Here is a 21,243-nt window from a genome sequence, read left to right on the forward strand (position 1 = left end):
CAGAATCCCTCATGAAGAGATGGACTGGCCCAAAACCTGTCGATTCTGTCAGATTTTAACTGCTTACTTTTTTCACGATAGTGGTCCTTTAAAGGGACTCCGAGCAGTGCAGAAACTATGGAAAGATGCATATCATTTTAAAGCTCTCTTTCTCCTCTTTCCAATGATATATAAACCGCCACCCTACGCCTTTTAGTTTTCACTATTTTCGCGATTGAAATTGCCGCGGCCACGATTTCGATCGCGAAAATAGAGAAAACTAAAAGGCGTAGGGCGACGATTTAGGTGTCGCCAGAAAGAGGAGAAAGAGAGCTTTAAAATGATATCCATCTTTCCATAGTTATATTGTATTATACAGGACGACTTTTTGTCAAAGTCAGCAGCTGCATTCAGCTGAATGGAGCTGCTGACACTGGGGAAAGTGTCGTCCTGTGTAATACAATATAACTATGGCTTGATGGATATCATTTTAAAGCTCTCTTTCTCCTCTTTCTGACGACACCTAAATCGTTGCCCTACACCTTTTAGTTTTCTCTATTTTCGCGATCGAAATCGCGGCCGCGGCAATTTCAATCGCGAAAATAGCAAAAACTAAAAGACGTAGGGTGGTGGTTTATATATCATTGGAAAGAGGAGAAAAAGAGCTTTAAAATGATATGCATATTTCCATAGTTTCTGCACTGCTCGGAGTCCCTTTAACTTCATGGCTTTGCTTTTGAACACACTGTTGTGTTGCTAATGATTTCAGCAATGCATCTCAGTGTGCAATACTCAAGGAAAGCTGCCTTAAAATTTACAGTGGCCATGATGCCTAAAACTCAGTTCACACAGAGCAGCAGTGGACAAAACTAAGAGAGAAGCCTGCCTATAATTATTTTCTATAGCCAAGTTCACAACTGTGTGCTACTAACACGTCTTTTACGTGTGTTACTAACACCTTTCTGCATTGCACAAACCAGACAGGCATGATATTTTTCATACAGCGGAAAAGAAATAGACAAAGTCTATGGTAAGGGTAGAACTGGCAACTTACCAAAGAAGCTAAAACTAAATCCCCATAACCTAAACTCATAATCCCCCATGCTCCCAATACAGTTTGAATTGTTGAGCAATTTGTGTGACATCTCCAAGTTTGTTCGTTTCAAGTGTATGCAGAAGTGGTGTCCCTGCTGAATTCTGGCACTGGCAAACTGGCCTTGAATTGAAAACTGGTCAGGTGTGTTTTTTTGTCTTCAGTCGTCATTTTTACACAGGTGACGCTTCGCCATCCCCATGTTTCTGAAGCTCTTCGGAGAAACACCTGCCCGCATTGCCGTGGCCCGCCCCAAGCTTGGCAGCCATTAATTGTGGTGCGGCTGCCTAACTGGGGACAGACCATGGCAACGTAGATGGGGCAAAGCCTCGGCAGAAGTTAAAAAAAAAAAGAAAAAAAAAATCACCCAGGCTGATTTTCCAAAAAGGGGGGGGGGGGGGGAGAAGGTGTGAAGTGCTCACCTGACTGAATGAATTACGGCCGATAGGGTAAGTAATTAACCCTGAGACCCCCAATCCATCATTAAGACAAAGCCTGGTATGACGGACTCTAACTTTTATACTGGATACTCTTTAATAATTAGACAACATGGTCTACACTATGGCTAAACAGTATATTTTATTCTACAGTAATAGTTCTCAAAGCATCTCAATTCTTGTGGTTTCCTCATTCGACATGTCATCCCTGTCCTTTACATAGATCTCTCTGTTAGTCTAGTGGTTCCCTATACGTTTCCTTGGTGGTCTAGGGGTCCCCTATACGCTTAGCAGGTGTCTAGTGGTCCCCATATGTGCTTCCCTGGTGTCTAGTGGTCCCCTAAAGTTTTTCCTGGTGTCTAGTTGCCCCTACACATTTCCCTTCTGTCTAGTGTGTCCCCATAATGTTTCTGATATCTACATCCCCGTATGCAGAAATTGGCAAATGTATTACTCACCCCTCTCCCCCCCTCCCCAGTTCACTCCTCTCCGCAACATATTCAGCATTGTACTGCTTCATATTCTGGGTCCCAGGTTGATGAATTCAACAAGCCGGGACACGATACTAGAGGCAGTGTGAGGCAAGATGCAGTGCTGAGTGGAGCGAGTCGAGCGACAATCATCAGGGGTACAGAGGAGAGGTTAGAGCCATTTCATTTTGTTTCAACAGCTACATTCAGAGATCACTATGATCACTGGAAATCATAGTGATTACATGATCAGGGGCCAATACACATGGCTCCTGATCAGGGCAGTAGGTCTGTAAATCCTAAGTCCTGTCAGGTAACAACCACAAACAGGATTTAGTATGGGTGGTCCCCCAGTAGGTTAGTGGAAATGGGGGATTGGTGTTGGCTAATGGGAAACTAGAGGGAGACAACTACGACATATTGCCCCAATGCAATAATGAGGTAGGACTTAATGCACAGAATATAATACCTACATGAGATACTTAAAGAGAATCTGTAAGGAAAAAATGCCCTTATGGGGCACTTACCTTGGGAGGAGGAAGCCTCTAGATCCTAACAAGGCTTCCCCCCGTCGTCCTGTGTAGCCTTGATCCAATGCTGGCTCCCACCAAAAATCCGCTAACAAGCCTGTCAGTGATTGCACTGGTGCAGCACGCAGTGATATTTACCTTTGGTTTCCAGCGCAGACCATCTTCCCCCTCATGCTCCAGCAGAAATAGCTGAACCCGATCTGGTCTACTCTTCTGTGCAGGGGAAAAATGGTACTGCACCCGTGTTGGATCGCAAAGGTAAATGTTGCAATCTGCTTCTGTTCAGGAGTCCCAGCGCTGGATCCGTGCTGCACAGGAAGAAGGAGGAAGACTCATTAGGATCCAGAGGCTTCCCCCTCCCGAGGCAAGTACCTCCAGGAGCTCTTTTTTTTCCTTGCAGGTTCTCTTTAAAGAGAACCCGAGGCAGGGTTCTGACAATGCAATCCACATCCAGAGGCTGGGTCTGCCTATACTGCCCAGCCTCTGTTGCCATTTCAATCCCCCCTAAATTCCCCCTGCGCTCTGCTATCCCCCATAAATCACAGCCGCGCTGTGTTTACATCTATACTGACACTCTGCGTGCTCCCCCCGCCTCCTGCATAGCTCCGGTCTCGCCCGCGTCCCTTCCCTCCAATCAGCGGGGAGGGAAGGGACGCGGACCGGAGCTATGCAGGAGGCGGGCGGGGGTGGTGGTGGGGGAACGGCAGACTGACAGTACAGAGATAAACACAGCCCGCCGCGACATGCTGTGTGTCGACAGCACGGCTGTGATTTATGGGGGATAGCAGAGTGCAGAGGGAGCTTAGGGGGGATTGAAATAGCAACAGAGGCTGGGCAGTATAGGCAGACCCAGTCTCCTCTGTATGTGGATTGCATTGTCAGAACCCCACCTCGGGTTCTCTTTAAAGCAAATCTGAAGCAAAAATAAACTTATGAGATAATGAACTGTATGTCTGGAACAGAAATAGAACATTAGAAGCAAAGGGGAAAACAAATCTTATTTTCCAGTACAGGAAGAGTTAAAACACTTAAGTTATCTCTGATTTATTGGGCCAACTTGCTTAAACTCAGTCCTATTATCTATGTAGCTTAAAAAGCCAAGAAACAGTGAGAGACAGCTTGAGATTATGTTTTACTGCAAGAAAGTTCAAAGGCTGCTCTATTTTATAGCTTAAAATAGAGCGTGGTTTCTAAACTGCAAATGTGACAGAATGATGCCATGTTATAAATAATGCTATATATCTGAAAATAAAAATATGAGACTCTTTTCTTTGCCTCTAATGTTCTATTAATTATCTGTACTACACATACAATTCATTATCTCATAAGTTTCTTTTCACTTCAGTGTCACTTTAATCCAATTCTGGCTTCATTGAGTAAGAACATGAAAAGGAGCATTTTAAAATTGTGTTGCGACTAGTTATTAGAAGCAAACAGCTGCTTGATAATATATAAAATATACTAGATCACTTTAAATTAGTGCAATGCTTTATTCAGATTTAACATTTCATAAATATTAGTTACCTCTTTATCTGTAGTAAGCGCCTCAATGTTCAAGGGAATATGAGCTTCAATCTCCTCTGATGTAGTTGCATGCGCCAAAACACCATTTTTTAGACTGTGTTTTTGTTTGACATCTGTTTTATTGCTTTCGTGCCCATTTAGGCTTTGGTGGAAGAACAAACTTTTTCTTGGCATAGGTAGAAACCACGAAGCAGCAAAAGCAACAGAGACACTGACTAGGGAAATTACATTTAAACTAAATAAAGACCACTTGGCCACAGAAACCAGAATCTGGCCTGTAACAGAACCGACAGTAAAACCAGCTAACGTGGCAGTACGGCAATAGCTTGTAACTTTTTGATACATGTCAGCATCTACCACGCTGTAAATGTAAGAGTAATAGGCTATCTCAGTTGCTGTAGACATGCCATAGAAAAATTCAACAAACTGGATTGCCAAGGTGCCTTGAGCATACAAAAGCATAAACCAGGTAATTATTAGACTCAAACCCTGTATGATGATCACTGGCTTATAACGTAAATAGTCTGTTGCAAGAAATACAGGAAACAACAAGACCAAATAGGAATATGTCCAAACAGGATAGATTTCATTGAACACCTAAGAAAGAAAAAAGAAAAAAAATTCACATGGCAAGTCTTCTAGAAGAGAACACTAGAAGTACAATTAGAGCATACATATACAGGCAAACCCTAGCTTAGGAATGACCTGTCGCTACGAACGCCAGCCAGGGCTCGATGACGTCACTTTTTTGACGCATGTGACGGGGACAGAGACTGTGGAGAGCCTCCAGGGACAGTGTAGGACTTGTTGCCAGAGAGGGTCTGTACACACTGCAGCGATTGCGCTTTTAACCACTTAAGCCCAACTGGATGAACATTCTTGTCCAGTTGGGATGCGCGCACTCCCGTCGCCGGCCGTTAGTCCAGCGATCAATGAATGGGATTATAGATCCCATTCATTGATCAAAGCCCCCCGCAGAAAAACCGACAGACTCTAATCAGAGGCTGCAGTTTTTCTGAGTTACAAAAAGTTCCCAGTCTTCATTCTTTTCCTGGAAGCGTACGATCACGCTTCCAGGACTTTTTCACTATGGCTATCTTGTGGCCAAATAGTAAAAACTACACACACATCCATTTTTTTTTATAAATTAATACATTTAAAATTAGCTCCCACACCAAAAATTACCCACATACAATTAATAAAAAAAAAAGTTACCTAAGGTTCTGAACTTTTTAAAAATGCATGTCAAAGGAGTATATTAATATAATTTTTTAAATTATGGGCTTGTAAATAGTAATGGAAAAAAATGCACCTTTATTTCCAAATAAAATATCGGCGCCATGCATTGTGATAGGGACATAATTTAAATGGTGTAATAAGCGGGACAAATGGGCAAATAAAATACATGGGTTTTAATTAATTACGGAAGCATTTATTAATTTCAAACTATAATGGCCAAAAACTGAGAAATAATGATTTTTTTCCCATTTCTTTCTTAATATTCCTGTTAAAATGGATTTAGAATAAAATAATTCTTAGCAAAATGTATCAGCCAAAGAAAGCCTAATTGGTGGCGGAAAAAACAAGATATAGACCAATTCATTGTGATGAGTAGTGAGAAAGTTATTTGCAAATGAATGGGAAGTGAAAGTTGCTCAAATTCAAAAAATAAGTGGTTAAAATTGCATGCATTTTTTAATCGTAAGGTCTTTTGAAATAATGAAAATCGTGAAGACCTGCCAACACTGGTGGGATGCAATTTTTCTATTTTCATAAAGGCTTTGTGATTTAAAAATTGTATGCGATTAGAAAAACGCATCGTAAGTGCAGCAGTGTGTAAAGGCCCTGAGTGTCCCTCACCGCAGCTCCGCTCCCAGCCGGTGGCCCCTCCGTTGCCGCAGCCTGGCGAGGTTGGCTGCTGCAACTATTCTGCAGACGGGAGCATTCTGCACCTGTGCAGAACATTCCTGGCTACCCGAGTGCGACCGTGAGTAGTGCGCTCGTGCAGGCCCAGAGGCTGCCGACCAGGGCTGTGGAGTCGGTCCAAAAATCCACCGACTCCGACTCCTCAGTTTAGGATTCCACGACTCCGACTCCTCAGTTTAGGATTCCACCGACTGACTCCTCTAATTTGCATATTACAATTTTGTTGATTAACAGTATGTAACGTGAAATTCATCTCTTAAAGGGGCACTATGGCTAATTTCTTTGTTTTTTGCCACTATAATATTAATATTTGTATGTGTATCATACTTCGGAACATGTATTGTAGCAGATTACATTTCTTTTACACAGCCAATTCCTTTTACAGCTTTAGAGTCACGTCGGCAGATTTACCTTACTGATGCGACTCAGGCTAATCCATGTTGTAGTAGGGGGCCTCTTTATCTCGTTGGAGCTGCCGTTATTGCTCACCCCTCTGGTCAGCTCAGTTTGGATCCTTCCATATTCCAACTGCACTATTGTGCAGTTACAGAGGTCACCCGAATCTGCCATAAAGTGCAGCCGCCGTGGAGAGTGGAACGCATCCGCCATGCTGAGCAGGACGCAGCTACATGGATTACGCTGCCCGGCAAGGACCCCTGTGCTCTTAGATTCCGCCGCTGCCTTGCGCAGTTCAAGTCTGGTAACCATAGGAACGGACAACAATAGGTGTCAGTTTCATTGCCAGGTTAGCTATAGGGGTCCTTGCCGGTGTTGTGTCGGATTACGCTGCCTGTTGATTTGCGCTGCCCCGCATGCGCAGTAGGAGACTGTGCGGCCACATTTTCTATTGAATGAAGCTGCTGAAGGTAAAATACTAAATATCTCCGCTCTCACACCTCTTACACTCCCCAAATGTTCAGGGTAGAGAGGGGACCCCCCGAACTACCTCTATACCAAATTGCAGCCCCCGAGCCCCACTGGTTCCCAAGATAGGTTTCTGTAATCTATCTCCTGAACCGGCGGGTCTCGGGGGCTGCAATTTGGTATAGAGGTTGTTCGGGGGATCCTCTCTTCCCTGAAAATTTGGGGGGTGTAAGAGGTGTGGGAGCGGAGATCTTTAGTATTTTACCTCCAGCAGCTTCATTAATTTCACACTGAGCATGCGTGCTACTCAGTGTGAAGGGGAGCTTCCGGGCAGCGCAATCAGACATTAATCCGTGCGGCCGCGTCCTGCTCAGCATGGCGGATGTGTTCCACTCTGGAGGACGGCTGCATCCCACTCTCCATGGCCGCTGCACTTTATGGCAGATTCGGGTGACCTCTGTAACTGCACAATAGTGCAATTGGAAAATGGAAGGATCTAAACTGAGCTGACCAGAGGGGTGAGCAATAACGGCAGCTCCAACGAGATAAAAAGAGGCCTCCTACTACAACATGGATTAGCCTGAGTCACGTCAGTAAGGTAAATCTGCCGACGTGACTAAAGCTGTAAAAGGAATTGGCTGTGTATAGAAAAAAAAAAAAAAATGTAATCTGCCACAATACATGTTCCTAAGTATGATACACATACAAATATTAATATTATAATGACAAAAAACAAAGAAATTAGACATAGTGCCCCTTTAACTGCCAACGCTTAGGAATTTTACAAGACAACTGAAGTGAGAAGGATATGTAGACTACTATATTTATTCCCTTTAGACTAAAACTAGTCCTTAGTAAGAGTACTTGTAAAAAGGTACAGACCGGAACAAAGAACATCTATAAGGCCCTAGGCAATGTAACTGTGGATACATGTAAGAAGGATGTGCAGGTACTCTGCAGGGGAATGAGGAGATTCTTCCTCTATTACACATTCTTCATGCACAATCTAAACAAGGTTTATGGGCGATAGACAACACCTCTGTGTTCAATGTGCACAACATTCTCAGTGGATTCCCTGCAGCTCTGTGGGGAGTGCATATGTAGAGTACAGTACTACTGTGTAACAAAGGAAACCTGAGACAGATGAAATTAAAGTTTCATACATACCTGGGGCTTCCTCCAGCCCCTTTCAGGCTAATCAGTCCCTCGCTGTCCTCCTTCGCCACCTGGATCTTCTGCTAGGAGTCCAGGTACTTGAGCCAGTCTGGTGTAGTGCGCATGCACACACTCCGCCGCCGGGAGCGTACTACACCTGCGCAGCACTATTGTGCAGGTGCAGAACGCTCCTGGCTGTGGAAGCGGCACGTAGCCAGACTGCTCTGACTGGCTGAATTACCTGGACTCATAGCAGAAGATCCAGGTGGCGGAGGAGGACAGCGAGGGACTGAATGGCCTGAAGGGGGCTGGAGGAAGCCCCAGGTATGTATAAAGCTTTTATTTTAATTCGCCTCAGGTACCCTTTAATTAATAGTCACCAAACCAAATTTTAACAACATATCAAATTATTTGATTTCATGAGCAAAGAGAGTGCATATATTTGCATAAACCAGCATCAATGCAGAATTATTTCCATCTCATTGACCATCTCTATTAGTAACACGGCTACACATCAGGCTTTATACTTACAGCATAGATGTTATTTCGTATATATAAGAGATTCCTGTGTACACATCATATATACTGTACAGTCACAGATATTTATATCTGACTTTAAAAATACGGGGACTGCTTAATTGAAGCAGCACAAGTAACTAATTTTGATTGGTTTATTTCATTTTTGTGGACTGAACACAGCTATTACTGTATATATACTGTATATATACATTATTTTTAATGACTATTATCTGAGAAATAGAACATTTTATCATATTTTCTATTTTAATTACAGTGGCAAATTCATTAGGAGTCGGAGTCAGTGCATTTTTTCCCGACAAAATTGCTCCAACTCCACAGCCCTGCTGCCGACCTCGCCAGGTTGCCTGCTGCGTCGAGGGACACATAAGCTGCCAGAGGCTGGAGGAAGCCCCAGGTAAGTAGAAACAGCTCAAGGATGATCAGGGGAAACCGGAAGATGCACCAGAGCTCAATTTTAAGCTTCATGGCAAAGGCTGTGAATACTTATGTACATGGCGTACGAGAGGAATCAGTGCAGGAGACTTGGGCACAGGGTACAGCCGGTATATGGCTGATCCTGCTGCTGCACAAGTTCCCGGATTCCCGCATTGAATACTATTCCCCCTCCAGGCCGCCATGGATAGTGGGGAATGAAATAATTTGGCTTCCAGCAATTGCTGGAGGCAGAATAATAGTGTTTTAAAAATAACTTCAGCTCCGTCTTCTGATGGCGCCGACGTTACTCCCTGTGCGCCGCTATAGCCGTAGTATCTATTACGGCCTATGGTGGCGCCGGCTGCACCCAAGTCTCCTGTGCTGGAATAGCAGTTTTCGTATGTACATATGCTTTCTCAATTTTTATTTTTTTATAACTTTGCCAAAATCCCAAGTAAATGTTTTTTCACATTGTCATTTTGGGCTGTTGTGTAAAGAATTCTGAGGAAAAAAATAAATTTCATCCATTTGGGAATAAGGTTGTAAAGTAAAATGTGAAAAAAGTGATGCGCTGGGAATAATTTTTGGATACACTGTACATATTAGGGAAATGATAAATAACTTGCAAAAAGTACCGTATTTTTCGGAATATAAGACGCTCTGGAATATAAGACGCACCTAGGTTTAGTGGGCAAAAATCTGGGAAAAAAAATGTATACAGTATAATCTGGTGCGTCTATATTCCAGGAGCGTATTGTGCAGTACATGTTCTCCCCATTGTCCTCTTGTGCCCACTGTGTCCCTTTCTGTCCCCCTGTGTGTGGCATCCCTTCCAGCCACCTTGTGTGGTCCTCCTGCCCCATTTGTCCCCTCATGTCCTGTGTGTGTGTGTTTCTGTCCCCCCTTCACCCCCCCGTGTGGTCCTCCAGTCCCTGTGTCCCCTCCTGTGCATGTCCATGTGTGTGCGCCCCCCCAATTTCCAAACCTGTCCTCTGTCGCCCCCCTCCTCCCATGTCGACGCTCTCCCTTGGCAACGACGACGGCAGAGCAACTCACCTTCTTATGGATTCCAGCGTTGTGTGGTCTGCTGTGTGGTCCTCCGCCTCCAGCATGTCAGCTACACCTGTAAATGAAAAGTTAGCGGCAGAGAAGCTCACCTACTCAGCGGCGGCGGTAGCGGCGACAATCTGCAGTCATCTCGTCCCGGGCGGCTTCCCCTAGTGACGGATCGTGCTAAAGACTCATTGAGTCAAGGAGAATGACTCATTGAATCATTAACAGGAGCAGTCACTAGGGGGAGCGGTGCAGCTTCCCCTAGAGACGGCTTCTGTTAATGACTCATTGCGTCATGGGAAATGACTCATTGAATCATTAACAGGAGCCTGTTAATGATTCAATGAGTCATTCCCCATGACTCAATGAGTCATTAGCAGGAGCCTTCACTAGGGGAAGCCGCCCGGGGCCGAGATATCTGCAGATCGTCCGCACCACCGCTGAGTAGGTGAGCTTCTCTGCCGCTAACTTTTCATTTACAGGTGTAGCTAACATGCTGGAGGCGGAGGACCATACAGCAGACCACACAGCTCTGCAGTTATTGTTAGGGGGGGGGAGCGGGGACTCGGTAGACCACACAGGGTACAAGGCAGGGAGTCCCCGACAATGCGGCGGTTCGCATCGGCGCGCGGTTCTGAAGTCGGGGATTCCCTGCCTTTGGAATATAAGACTCAGGCACTTTTTCTTCCTATTTTTGGGGGAGAAAAAGTGCGTCTTATATTCCGAAAAAATACGGTAAATCACTTCACTACCATTTTTTTTTCAAATAATATCAATTACATTAACACTACCTTATTTTTTTCTAGCATAACTCAACTTTTACAATGTATACATTTTCATACTCAACCTTTTTTGTTTTACAGTGTTTTGAAAAAGTATTCGGCCCCCTTGAAGTTTTCCACATTTTGTCATATTACTGCCACAAACATGAATCAATTCTATTGGAATTCCACATGGAAGACCAATACAAAGTGGTGTACATGTGAGAAGTGGAACGAAAATCATACGATTCCAAATATTTAAAAAAAATGTATAACTGCAAAGTGGGGTGTGCGTAATTATTCAGCCCCCTGAGCCAATACTTTGTAGAACCACCTTTTGCTGCAATTACAGCTGCCAGTCTTTTTATGCCTCTACCAGCTTTTCACATCTAGGAGACTGAAATCCTTGTCCATTCTTCTTTGTAAAACAGCTCCAGCTCAGTCAGATTAGATGGACAGCGTTTGTGAACAGCAGTTGTCAGATCGTGCCACAGATTCTCAATTGGATATAGATCTGGACTTTGACTGGGTCATTCTAACACATGGATTTGTTTGTTTTAAACCATTCCATTGTTGCCCTGGCTGTATGTTTAGGGTCGTTGTCCTGCTGGAAGGCGTACCTCCGCCCCAGTCTCAAGTCTTTTTCAGACTCCAAGAAGTTTTCTTCAAAGATTGCCCTGTATTTGGCTCCATCCATGTTTTCATCAACTCTGACCAGCTTCCCTGTCCCTGCTGAAGAGAAGCATCCCCAGAGCATGATGCTGTCACCACCATATTTGACAGTGGGGATGGTGCGTTCAGAGTGATGTGCAGTGTTAGTTTTCCGCCATACATAGCGCTTTGCATTTTGGCCAAAAAGTTCCATTTTGATCTCATCTGACCAGAGCACCTTCTTCCACATGTTTGCTGTGTCCCCCACACAGGCCCGCTATCAGGGGGGGGACAACAAGGAGTTCCGTGATGGGCCCGGGGCCTGCAGGGGGGCCCAACCCGCCTAAACACCCCCCTCGCCGCTGCGCTGCCTGCATCAGACCTCGACAGCGGGCGACCACTGTGCGGGCGATAAGACCTAGCGGACACCGCACTTATATGCAGAAGTGACATCACGTCCGCATATATAGAGCGTGGTGCGTCCGCTCTAACTGTTCGGGTCGCCCGCTGATCGAGGTCTGATGCTGGGAGGTGAGGAGGGAGCCCGTCACTATCTAACCTGGGGAGTCCCTGTCATTCACTATCTAACCTGGGGGGTGCCTGTCACTCACTATCTAACCTGAGGGGTCCCTGTCACTCACTATCTAACCTGGGGGGTCCCTGTCACTCACTATCTTACCTGGGTGTCGCCTGTCACTCACTATCTAACCTGGAGGGTCCCTGTCACTCACTATCTAACCTGGGGGGCCCCTGTCACTCACTATCTAACCTGGGGGGCCCCTGTCACTCACTATCTAACCTGGGGGGCCCCTGTCACTCACTATCTAACCTGAGGGGGCCCTGTCACTATCTAACCTGGGGGGCCCCTGTCACTATCTAACCGGGGGGGCCCCTGTCACTATCTAACCTGGGGGGCCCCTGTCACTATCTAACCTGGGGGGCCCCTGTCACTATCTAACCTGCGGGGCCCCTGTCACTATCTAACCTGGGGGGCCCCTGTCACTATCTAACCTGGGGGGCCCCTGTCACTATCTAACCTGGGGGGCCCTTGTCACTATCTAACCTGGGGGGCCCCTGTCACTATCTAACCTGGGGGGCCCCTGTCACTATCTAACCTGGGGGGCCCCTGTCACTATCTAACCTGGGGGGCCCCTGTCACTATCTAACCTGGGGGGGGGGCTGTCACTATCTAACCTGGGGGGGGGGGCCTGTCACTATCTAACCTGGGGGGGGCTGTCACTATCTAACCTGGGGGGGGGGGCCTGTCACTATCTAACCTGGGGGGGGGGGCTGTCACTATCTAACCTGGGGGGGGCCTGTCACTATCTGACCTGGGGGGCGCCTGTCACTCGCTATCTAACCTGGGGGGCGCCTGTCACTCGCTATCTAACCTGGGGGGCGCCTGTCACTCGCTATCTAACCTGGGGGGCGCCTGTCACTCGCTATCTAACCTGGGGGGCGCCTGTCACTCGCTATCTAACCTGGGGGGCGCCTGTCACTCGCTATCTAACCTGGGGGGCGCCTGTCACTCGCTATCTAACCTGGGGGGCGCCTGTCACTCGCTATCTAACCTGGGGGGCGCCTGTCACTCGCTATCTAACCTGGGGGGCGCCTGTCACTCGCTATCTAACCTGGGGGGCGCCTGTCACTCGCTATCTAACCTGGGGGGCGCCTGTCACTCGCTATCTAACCTGGGGGGCGCCTGTCACTCGCTATCTAACCTGGGGGGCGCCTGTCACTCACTATCTAACCTGGGGGGCGCCTGTCACTCACTATCTAACCTGAGGGGTCCCTGTCACTCACTATCTTACCTGGGTGTCGCCTGTCACTCACTAACCTGGAGGGTCCCTGTCACTCACTATCTAACCTGGGGGGCCCCTGTCACTCACTATCTAACCTGGGGGGCCCCTGTCACTCACTATCTAACCTGGGGGGCCCCTGTCACTCACTATCTAACCTGGGGGGCCCCTGTCACTATCTAACCTGGGGGGCCCCTGTCACTATCTAACCTGGGGGGCCCCTGTCACTATCTAACCTGGGGGGCCCCTGTCACTATCTAACCTGGGGGGCCCCTGTCACTATCTAACCTGGGGGGCCCCTGTCACTATCTAACCTGGGGGGCCCCTGTCACTATCTAACCTGGGGGGCCCCTGTCACTATCTAACCTGGGGGGCCCCTGTCACTATCTAACCTGGGGGGCCCCTGTCACTATCTAACCTGGGGGGGGGGGGCCTGTCACTATCTAACCTGGGGGGGGGGGCCTGTCACTATCTAACCTGGGGGGGGGGGGGCCTGTCACTATCTAACCTGGGGGGGGGGGGGGGCTGTCACTATCTAACCTGGGGGGGGCCTGTCACTATCTGACCTGGGGGGCGCCTGTCGCTATCTGACCTGGGGGGCGCCTGTCACTCGCTATCTGACCTGGGGGGCGCCTGTCACTCGCTATCTGACCTGGGGGGCGCCTGTCACTCGCTATCTGACCTGGGGGGCGCCTGTCACTCGCTATCTAACCTGGGGGGCGCCTGTCACTCGCTATCTAACCTGGGGGGCGCCTGTCACTCGCTATCTAACCTGGGGGGCGCCTGTCACTCGCTATCTAACCTGGGGGGCGCCTGTCACTCGCTATCTAACCTGGGGGGCGCCTGTCACTCGCTATCTAACCTGGGGGGCGCCTGTCACTCGCTATCTAACCTGGGGGGCGCCTGTCACTCGCTATCTAACCTGGGGGGCGCCTGTCACTCGCTATCTAACCTGGGGGGCGCCTGTCACTCGCTATCTAACCTGGGGGGCGCCTGTCACTCGCTATCTAACCTGGGGGGCGCCTGTCACTCGCTATCTAACCTGGGGGGCGCCTGTCACTCGCTATCTAACCTGGGGGGCGCCTGTCACTCGCTATCTAACCTGGGGGGCGCCTGTCACTCACTATCTAACCTGGGGTGCGCCTGTCACTCACTATCTAACCTGGGGTGCGCCTGTCACTATCTAACCTGGGGTGCGCCTGTCACTCACTATCTAACCTGGGGGGCGCCTGTCACTCACTATCTAACCTGGGGGGCGCCTGTCACTCACTATCTAACCTGGGGGGCGCCTGTCGCTCACTATCTAACCTGGGGGGCGCCTGTCGCTCACTATCTAACCTGGGGGGCGCCTGTCGCTCACTATCTAACCTGGGGGGCGCCTGTCGCTCACTATCTAACCTGGGGGGCGCCTGTCGCTCACTATCTAACCTGGGGGGCGCCTGTCGCTCACTATCTAACCTGGGGGGCGCCTGTCGCTCACTATCTAACCTGGGGGGCGCCTGTCGCTCACTATCTAACCTGGGGGGCGCCTGTCGCTCACTATCTAACCTGGGGGGCGCCTGTCGCTCACTATCTAACCTGGGGGGGCGCCTGTCGCTCACTATCTAACCTGGGGGGCGCCTGTCGCTCACTATCTAACCTGGGGGGCGCCTGTCACTCACTATCTAACCTGGGGGGCGCCTGTCACTCACTATCTAACCTGGGGGGCAACTGTCACTCACTATCTAACCTGGGGGGCGCCTGTCACTCACTATCTAACCTGGGGGGCGCCTGTCACTCACTATCTAACCTGGGGGGCGCCTGTCACTCACTATCTAACCTGGGGGGCGCCTGTCACTCACTATCTAACCTGGGGGGCGCCTGTCACTCACTATCTAACCTGGGGGGCGCCTGTCACTCACTATCTAACCTGGGGGGCGCCTGTCACTCACTATCTAACCTGGGGGGCGCCTGTCACTCACTATCTAACCTGGGGGGCGCCTGTCACTCACTATCTAACCTGGGGGGCGCCTGTCACTCACTATCTAACCTGGGGGGCGCCTGTCACTCACTATCTAACCTGGGGGGCGCCTGTCACTCACTATCTAACCTGGGGGGCGCCTGTCACTCACTATCTAACCTGGGGGGCGCCTGTCACTCACTATCTAACCTGGGGGGCGCCTGTCACTCACTATCTAACCTGGGGGGCGCCTGTCACTCACTATCTAACCTGGGGGGCGCCTGTCACTCACTATCTAACCTGGGGGGCGCCTGTCACTCACTATCTAACCTGGGGGGCGCCTGTCACTCACTATCTAACCTGGGGGGCGCCTGTCACTCACTATCTAACCTGGGGGGCGCCTGTCACTCACTATCTAACCTGGGGGGCGCCTGTCACTCACTATCTAACCTGGGGGGCGCCTGTCACTCACTATCTAACCTGGGGGGCGCCTGTCACTCACTATCTAACCTGGGGGGCGCCTGTCACTCACTATCTAACCTGGGGGGCGCCTGTCACTCACTATCTAACCTGGGGGGCGCCTGTCACTCACTATCTAACCTGGGGGGCGCCTGTCACTCACTATCTAACCTGGCGGTCCCCTTCACTCACCATCTAACCTGGGGGTCCCCGTCACCATCTAACCTGGGGGTCCCTGTCACTCACCATCTAACCTGGGGGGTGCCTGTCACTATCTAACCTGGGGGTCCCCATCACTCACTATCTAACCTGGGGGTCCCCGTCACTCACTATCTAACCTGGGGGTCCCCGTCACTCACTATCTAACCTGGGGGTCCCCGTCACTCACTATCTAACCTGGGGGTCCCCGTCACTCACTATCTAACCTGGGGGGTCCCCGTCACTCACTATCTGACCTGGGGGTCCCCGTCACTATCTAACCTGGGGGGTCCCTGTCACTACCTAACCTGGGGGGTGCCTGTCACTACCTAACCTGGGGGTCACCTGTCACTCACTATCTAACCTGGGGGGTCCCCGTCACTCACTACCTAACCTGGGGGGGGTCCCAGTCACTCACTACCTAACCTGGGGGGTCCCCGTCACTCACTACCTAACCTGGGGGGTCCCCGTCACTCACTACCTAACCTGGGGGGTCCCCGTCACTCACTACCTAACCTGGGGGGTCCCCGTCACTCACTACCTAACCTGGGGGGTCCCTGTCACTCACTACCTAACCTGGGGGGTCCCTGTCACTCACTACCTAACCTGGGGGGTCCCTGTCACTCACTACCTAACCTGGGGGTCCCTGTCACTCACTACCTAACCTGGGGGTCCCTGTCACTCACTACCTAACCTGGGGGTCCCCGTCACTCACTACCTAACCTGGGGGTCCCTGTCAGAATTCAGAATCCAGGTGAGAGGTGTCTAGCATCTTAAGTCTATTTATGTGAAAAGGACTGATTTGTGAGGGGCCCCAACATTTCTGATGGCGGCCCAGCCCCACATGGCTTGTGGCAAACTGCAAACGGGAATTCTTATGCTTTTTTGTTAACAATGGCTTTCTTCTTGCCTCTCTTCCATAAAGGCCAACTTTGTGCAGTGCACGACTAATAGTTGTCCTATGGACAGATTCCCCCACATGAGCTGTAGATCTCTGCAGCTCGTCCAGAGTCACCATGGGCCTCTTGACTGCATTTCTGATCAGCGCTCTCCTTGTTCAGCCTGTGAGTTTAGGTGGACAGCCTTGTTTTGGTAGGTTTACAGTTGTGCCAAACTCCTATTTCTGAATGATCGCTTGAACAGTGCTCCGTGGGATGTTCAAGGCTTTGGAAATCTTTTTGTAGCCCAAGCCTGCTTTAAATTTCTCAATAACTTTATCCCTGACCTGTCTGGTGTGTCCTTTGGACTTCATGGTGTTGTTGCTCCCAATATTCTCTTAGGCAACCTCTGAGGCCGTCACAGAGCAGCTGTATTTGAACTGACAGATGACACACAGGCGCACTATTTAGTCATTAGCACTCATTAGGCAATGTCTATGGGCAACTGACTGCACTCAGACCAAAGGGGGCTGAATAATTACGCACACCCCACTTTGCAGTTATTTGTAAAAAAATGTTTGTAATCATGTATGATTTTCGTTCCACTTCTCACATGTACCCCACTTTGTATTGGTCTTTCACGTGGAATTCCACTAAAATTAATTCATGTTTGTGGCAGTAATGTGACAAAATGTGGAAAACTTCAAGTGGGCCAAATACTTTTGCAAACCACTGTATTCTTGCATTTCACATGTTTCCTACACATTCACACTACTTCCTTGTTTCTACATATCACTAATTTAGTTTTCACATTGGATCCTATTGTACAATTTTTATTGGCTTAACAGAAATTGTCAATCTACTACACAGCATACAATCTTCCAAAGATTTGATTAGAAATTTCCACCACTTCATATAGAGAAAAAAAAACAGCTTTAGATTTCTCTGTACAACTAATATTTTGTATCAAATAGCTGTAAAATCAGTTCATTGTATTGTGTGTTGCCACCTTAAAGGTGCCCAAAAATAACAGTACCGTCTTGATTGTACAACTTTACAGATTTATGTAGTTTATAAGTAAACTAATATATATGAATATACTTTGGACACTAGGTAAATATACTTTGAATACTAGGTAGTCCCTCAAAAATGTGGTAAGATTGTACAATCAAGGTTGTATCATTGATGGGCACTTTTACAAAGAATGCCCATTCCTGAATATTTTGATCAGACAATCAGGAATGCCAGTATTTTTAATAGATTTCTAAATGTCTCACCTACTAAAACATTACTAAGTGGACGCTTGACTTAAAGTATAACAGAGCTGCAAGTTATTAAAACGGGGGGAGAAGGCGTGTATTTGATGCAGTCCTCATGCCCACCGCTCCCCCATTCTCCTCCGTCCACTTCCTTTCTCACCTAAATCGCCACTGCAGCTCAGTTCTGCGCAGTACGCTGGGGACAACATGGGCTTGATTGAAAGGCGCAGCCACTTCACGCAGAAGCAGTAAGGACGACCTCCGCACCGTGCGGGGACCTCAGGCTGGCGGCTGCGAATTACTCCCCAAACACACAGTAGGCATAATATTTTTCTTTCCACTAACGTTTCCTTTAAAGGACCACTACAGCAAAAAAAAAAGTAAGCATTTCAAATCTGACAGATCCAACAGGGTTTGGAATAATCCATCCCGTCAGTGTTGATTCTGAAGGTTTTCTTTGTTTTCAATGGCAGTTGCTAAGTCTGTCAAAATAGTCTGCAAGCGACTTCTCTTACTATTTTGGCGGTTAGACTGAGCAACTGTCGTTCATGAAATGGTTTTGAAAACAAAGAATCCCCCATGAGGAGATTGACTAGTCCACAACCTGTTAGTTCTGCCAGACTTTAAGGGTCGGTTCACAATGGCACTTTCTGGGAACCAGATCTGTGAAAACAGATCTGTTTCCACTCCGTCCCTTCAGTTACGTTTACCCATATACCGCCCATCATTAGTAGATTTTTGCTAACCAGAACAGTACATTTTCTAGCCTATGTAATTGAAGGATCCATTTCTCATTACCACAAATGCAGTGCTTCAGCCAGGGCTGTGGAGTCAGTACAAAAATCTTCAGACTCCAACTCCGTCTCCTCAGTTTATGAAACCACGACTCCAACTCCGGGTGCCCAAAATTGCCCCGACTCCTCAGCCCTGGCTTCAGCATCCGTTTCCATTCCACTGGGCTCAGCGGTCCAGAAAAATTGTCACCAAACTTGTGGTCCGTTCAGCAGAGCATGCGGAACGGATCTGTTCGAACGGACCAATGGGAATGGATCAATTTGCATCCGTTAACATTGGTCACATTCGCACCTGTTATGATCCATTCCTTTACGATCCGTGAACATACCATTTTTTACTGCTAATGTGAACAGGGCCTTACTGCTTACTTTTTTTTTTGCTATAGTGGTTCTTTAACCTTCCTGGCGGTAAGCCCGAACTGAGCTCGGGCTATGCCGCGCAGGAAGATATCTCAGCCCCTGGTGGGGCGATTTCCTTCATTCAAAATGCCGTACGCGCAGCTAGCACTTTGCTAGCCGCGCGTACAGCTTGATCGCTGCCGCTCTGCGGCGATTGCCCGTACGCAGCGGCGCGAGGCCCCCCCCCCCTGCCAGAGCCCTGCGCTGCCCGGACCAATGAGTTCCGGGCAGCGCTATGGGTTGGATCGGAGGTGTCTGACGTCCATGACGTCATTCCGATTGTCGCCATGGCGACAGGAGAAGCCAAACAGGGGAGCGCGTTATATTTGCGTTCCCGTTTGCTATTGATGCCGGCGACGATCGCACTAGAGGGACACATGCGCCCTCTAGTGGTGTTTCATGTAGCTACCACTCTGCTAGCTTTACATGAAACACAAAAAAAAAAATTTAAAAAAAAAAAAGGATTTTTGCCAATTTGGCAAAAAAAATTAACCGCCAGGGAGGTTAAAAGGGGTTCTATTGACCTTTGAAAAAACAAAAACTGCCACTTACCTGGGGCTTCTATCAGCCGGCCCCCTGCAGCTGGAATGTCCCGCGCCGTCCTCTTCTGACACACCGTTCCCGGGTAATTATCTAACTAGAAGAATAGAAGTGCAGTTGCGCAGCCATGGCCGCACGTGTGCTCGCTCACATTAGTGGGAGCTTACTGCACAGGCGCAGTACAAAGTTCTCCTGTACTGCGCCTGCGCAGTAAGCTTCTGCTGACGCGCACGGGAGCGAGTGCACACGCAGCCACAACCATGCAGCCGTACTTCTATTCGTCTAGTTAGACAAATAATTACACTGGTGCAGAACAGCACATTGGAAGAGTACGGAGCGGGAAATTCCAGCTGCAAGGAGCCAATAGAAGCAACAGGTAGGTAGTGGCAGTTTGTTTTAAAAAAAAATCAACATCGATTATAAACAAATAATGAACCACAGTCCCCAATAAGTAACACGTTCATGGACACCCACCTGCTTCTCCGTGAGATTCTTGTCCGATCCCAGCAGGTAAGGTGTGAGGAAAGGTTCGGATGGCCTGAGACTGGAAAAGAAGCCGTAGCTACAGAGAACACAGGTGGGAAACAGCCAACTTGCTTTGAGATCAGCAACACTCTTGCGGGTGAGCATGTCTCTAAGCTCCATGTCGTGCACCTGGGGGCAGCAGAGTGGAGGAAACGGATAGCTCAGGCACAATAGCAGAGACAAAAATACGAGTGACTCGTCAGTGTAGTAGCCGTCGTTGAGCAGCTCGTAGAGCTAGTCGGAGCAAATATATAACCGCAGCAAGACATGGAAGCGTTACACCAGCACAAGGTCACTAGTCAATACGCAAAGGCAGCCTCGTGTTTTGACTATGAGTATCGTGACGTTTGTGGGTCGGGAGTGGGTGTTTCGTATAGGAGTCAGCTATTGCATAGCGTCACATCACGTGTTCGGCACTGATGATAACTTGAGCTCTCCAATACACAGCGTGATATGTCTCCAGGTTTTAAATGTACCCCAACCGTCCCGTTTTCGTCGGGATTCTCCCGATTGGTTGGTTGGGGGGGGGGCGCTGCCGCCGCCGCCGCCGCCGCCTATTGAATCCCAACGGTTGGGCAGAGAATGGAGGCGGAAAAAATGATCGAGGCTCCAGCCGCGGCAATGAGGAATGCGGGAGCCCGGCTTCATTACTTCCTCCCTCCCTCCGTCTGAATGCCCCTCTGATGTGTCTGCCCCCCCTTCTAGGCAGAGGGAGCGGAGCGGGCAGTCGAGTCAGCTGACCCACTCGTACTGGCATCGAACTTCCATCTGCTTTCTGTGACGTCGTAGTAAACAGGAAGCAGATGGAAGTCCGATGCCACTACGAGTGGATCAGAGGTAAGAGGACTCGACTGCCCGCTCCGTTCCCTCTGCCTGCAAGGGGGGGGGGGGGGGGGCAGACACATCGGGTGCATTCAGAGAGAGGGAGGGTTCTCCAACTAAACATCCTACGCTCAATTTACCCTACATTGTCCACTGCGCATGCGCATTACTAATTACGCCACTCTGTGCATGCGCATTGATGGTCCTGGGTCTCGTCATTTCGCCCTACATGTA

General features: G+C 48.8%; 1 protein-coding gene across 1 annotated transcript in view; it reads right to left on the minus strand.

The window, feature by feature from the left end:
• Positions 1–20,948, minus strand: part of SLC19A2 (solute carrier family 19 member 2) — a 75,939-nt gene extending 54,991 nt beyond the window's left edge. Inside the window, exons 1-2 of the mRNA XM_068269819.1 lie at positions 20,137–20,948; positions 4,034–4,630 (exon numbers count right to left, since the gene is read on the minus strand). Coding sequence (XP_068125920.1) covers positions 4,034–4,630; positions 20,137–20,307 — 768 coding nt within the window. The 5' untranslated portion in view covers positions 20,308–20,948. The remainder of the gene's footprint in view (positions 1–4,033; positions 4,631–20,136) is intronic.
• Positions 20,949–21,243: the final 295 nt, after the last annotated feature.

The sequence above is a fragment of the Hyperolius riggenbachi genome, chromosome 2 (genome assembly GCF_040937935.1).
Source record: "Hyperolius riggenbachi isolate aHypRig1 chromosome 2, aHypRig1.pri, whole genome shotgun sequence".
Lineage (NCBI taxonomy): Eukaryota > Metazoa > Chordata > Amphibia > Anura > Hyperoliidae > Hyperolius > Hyperolius riggenbachi.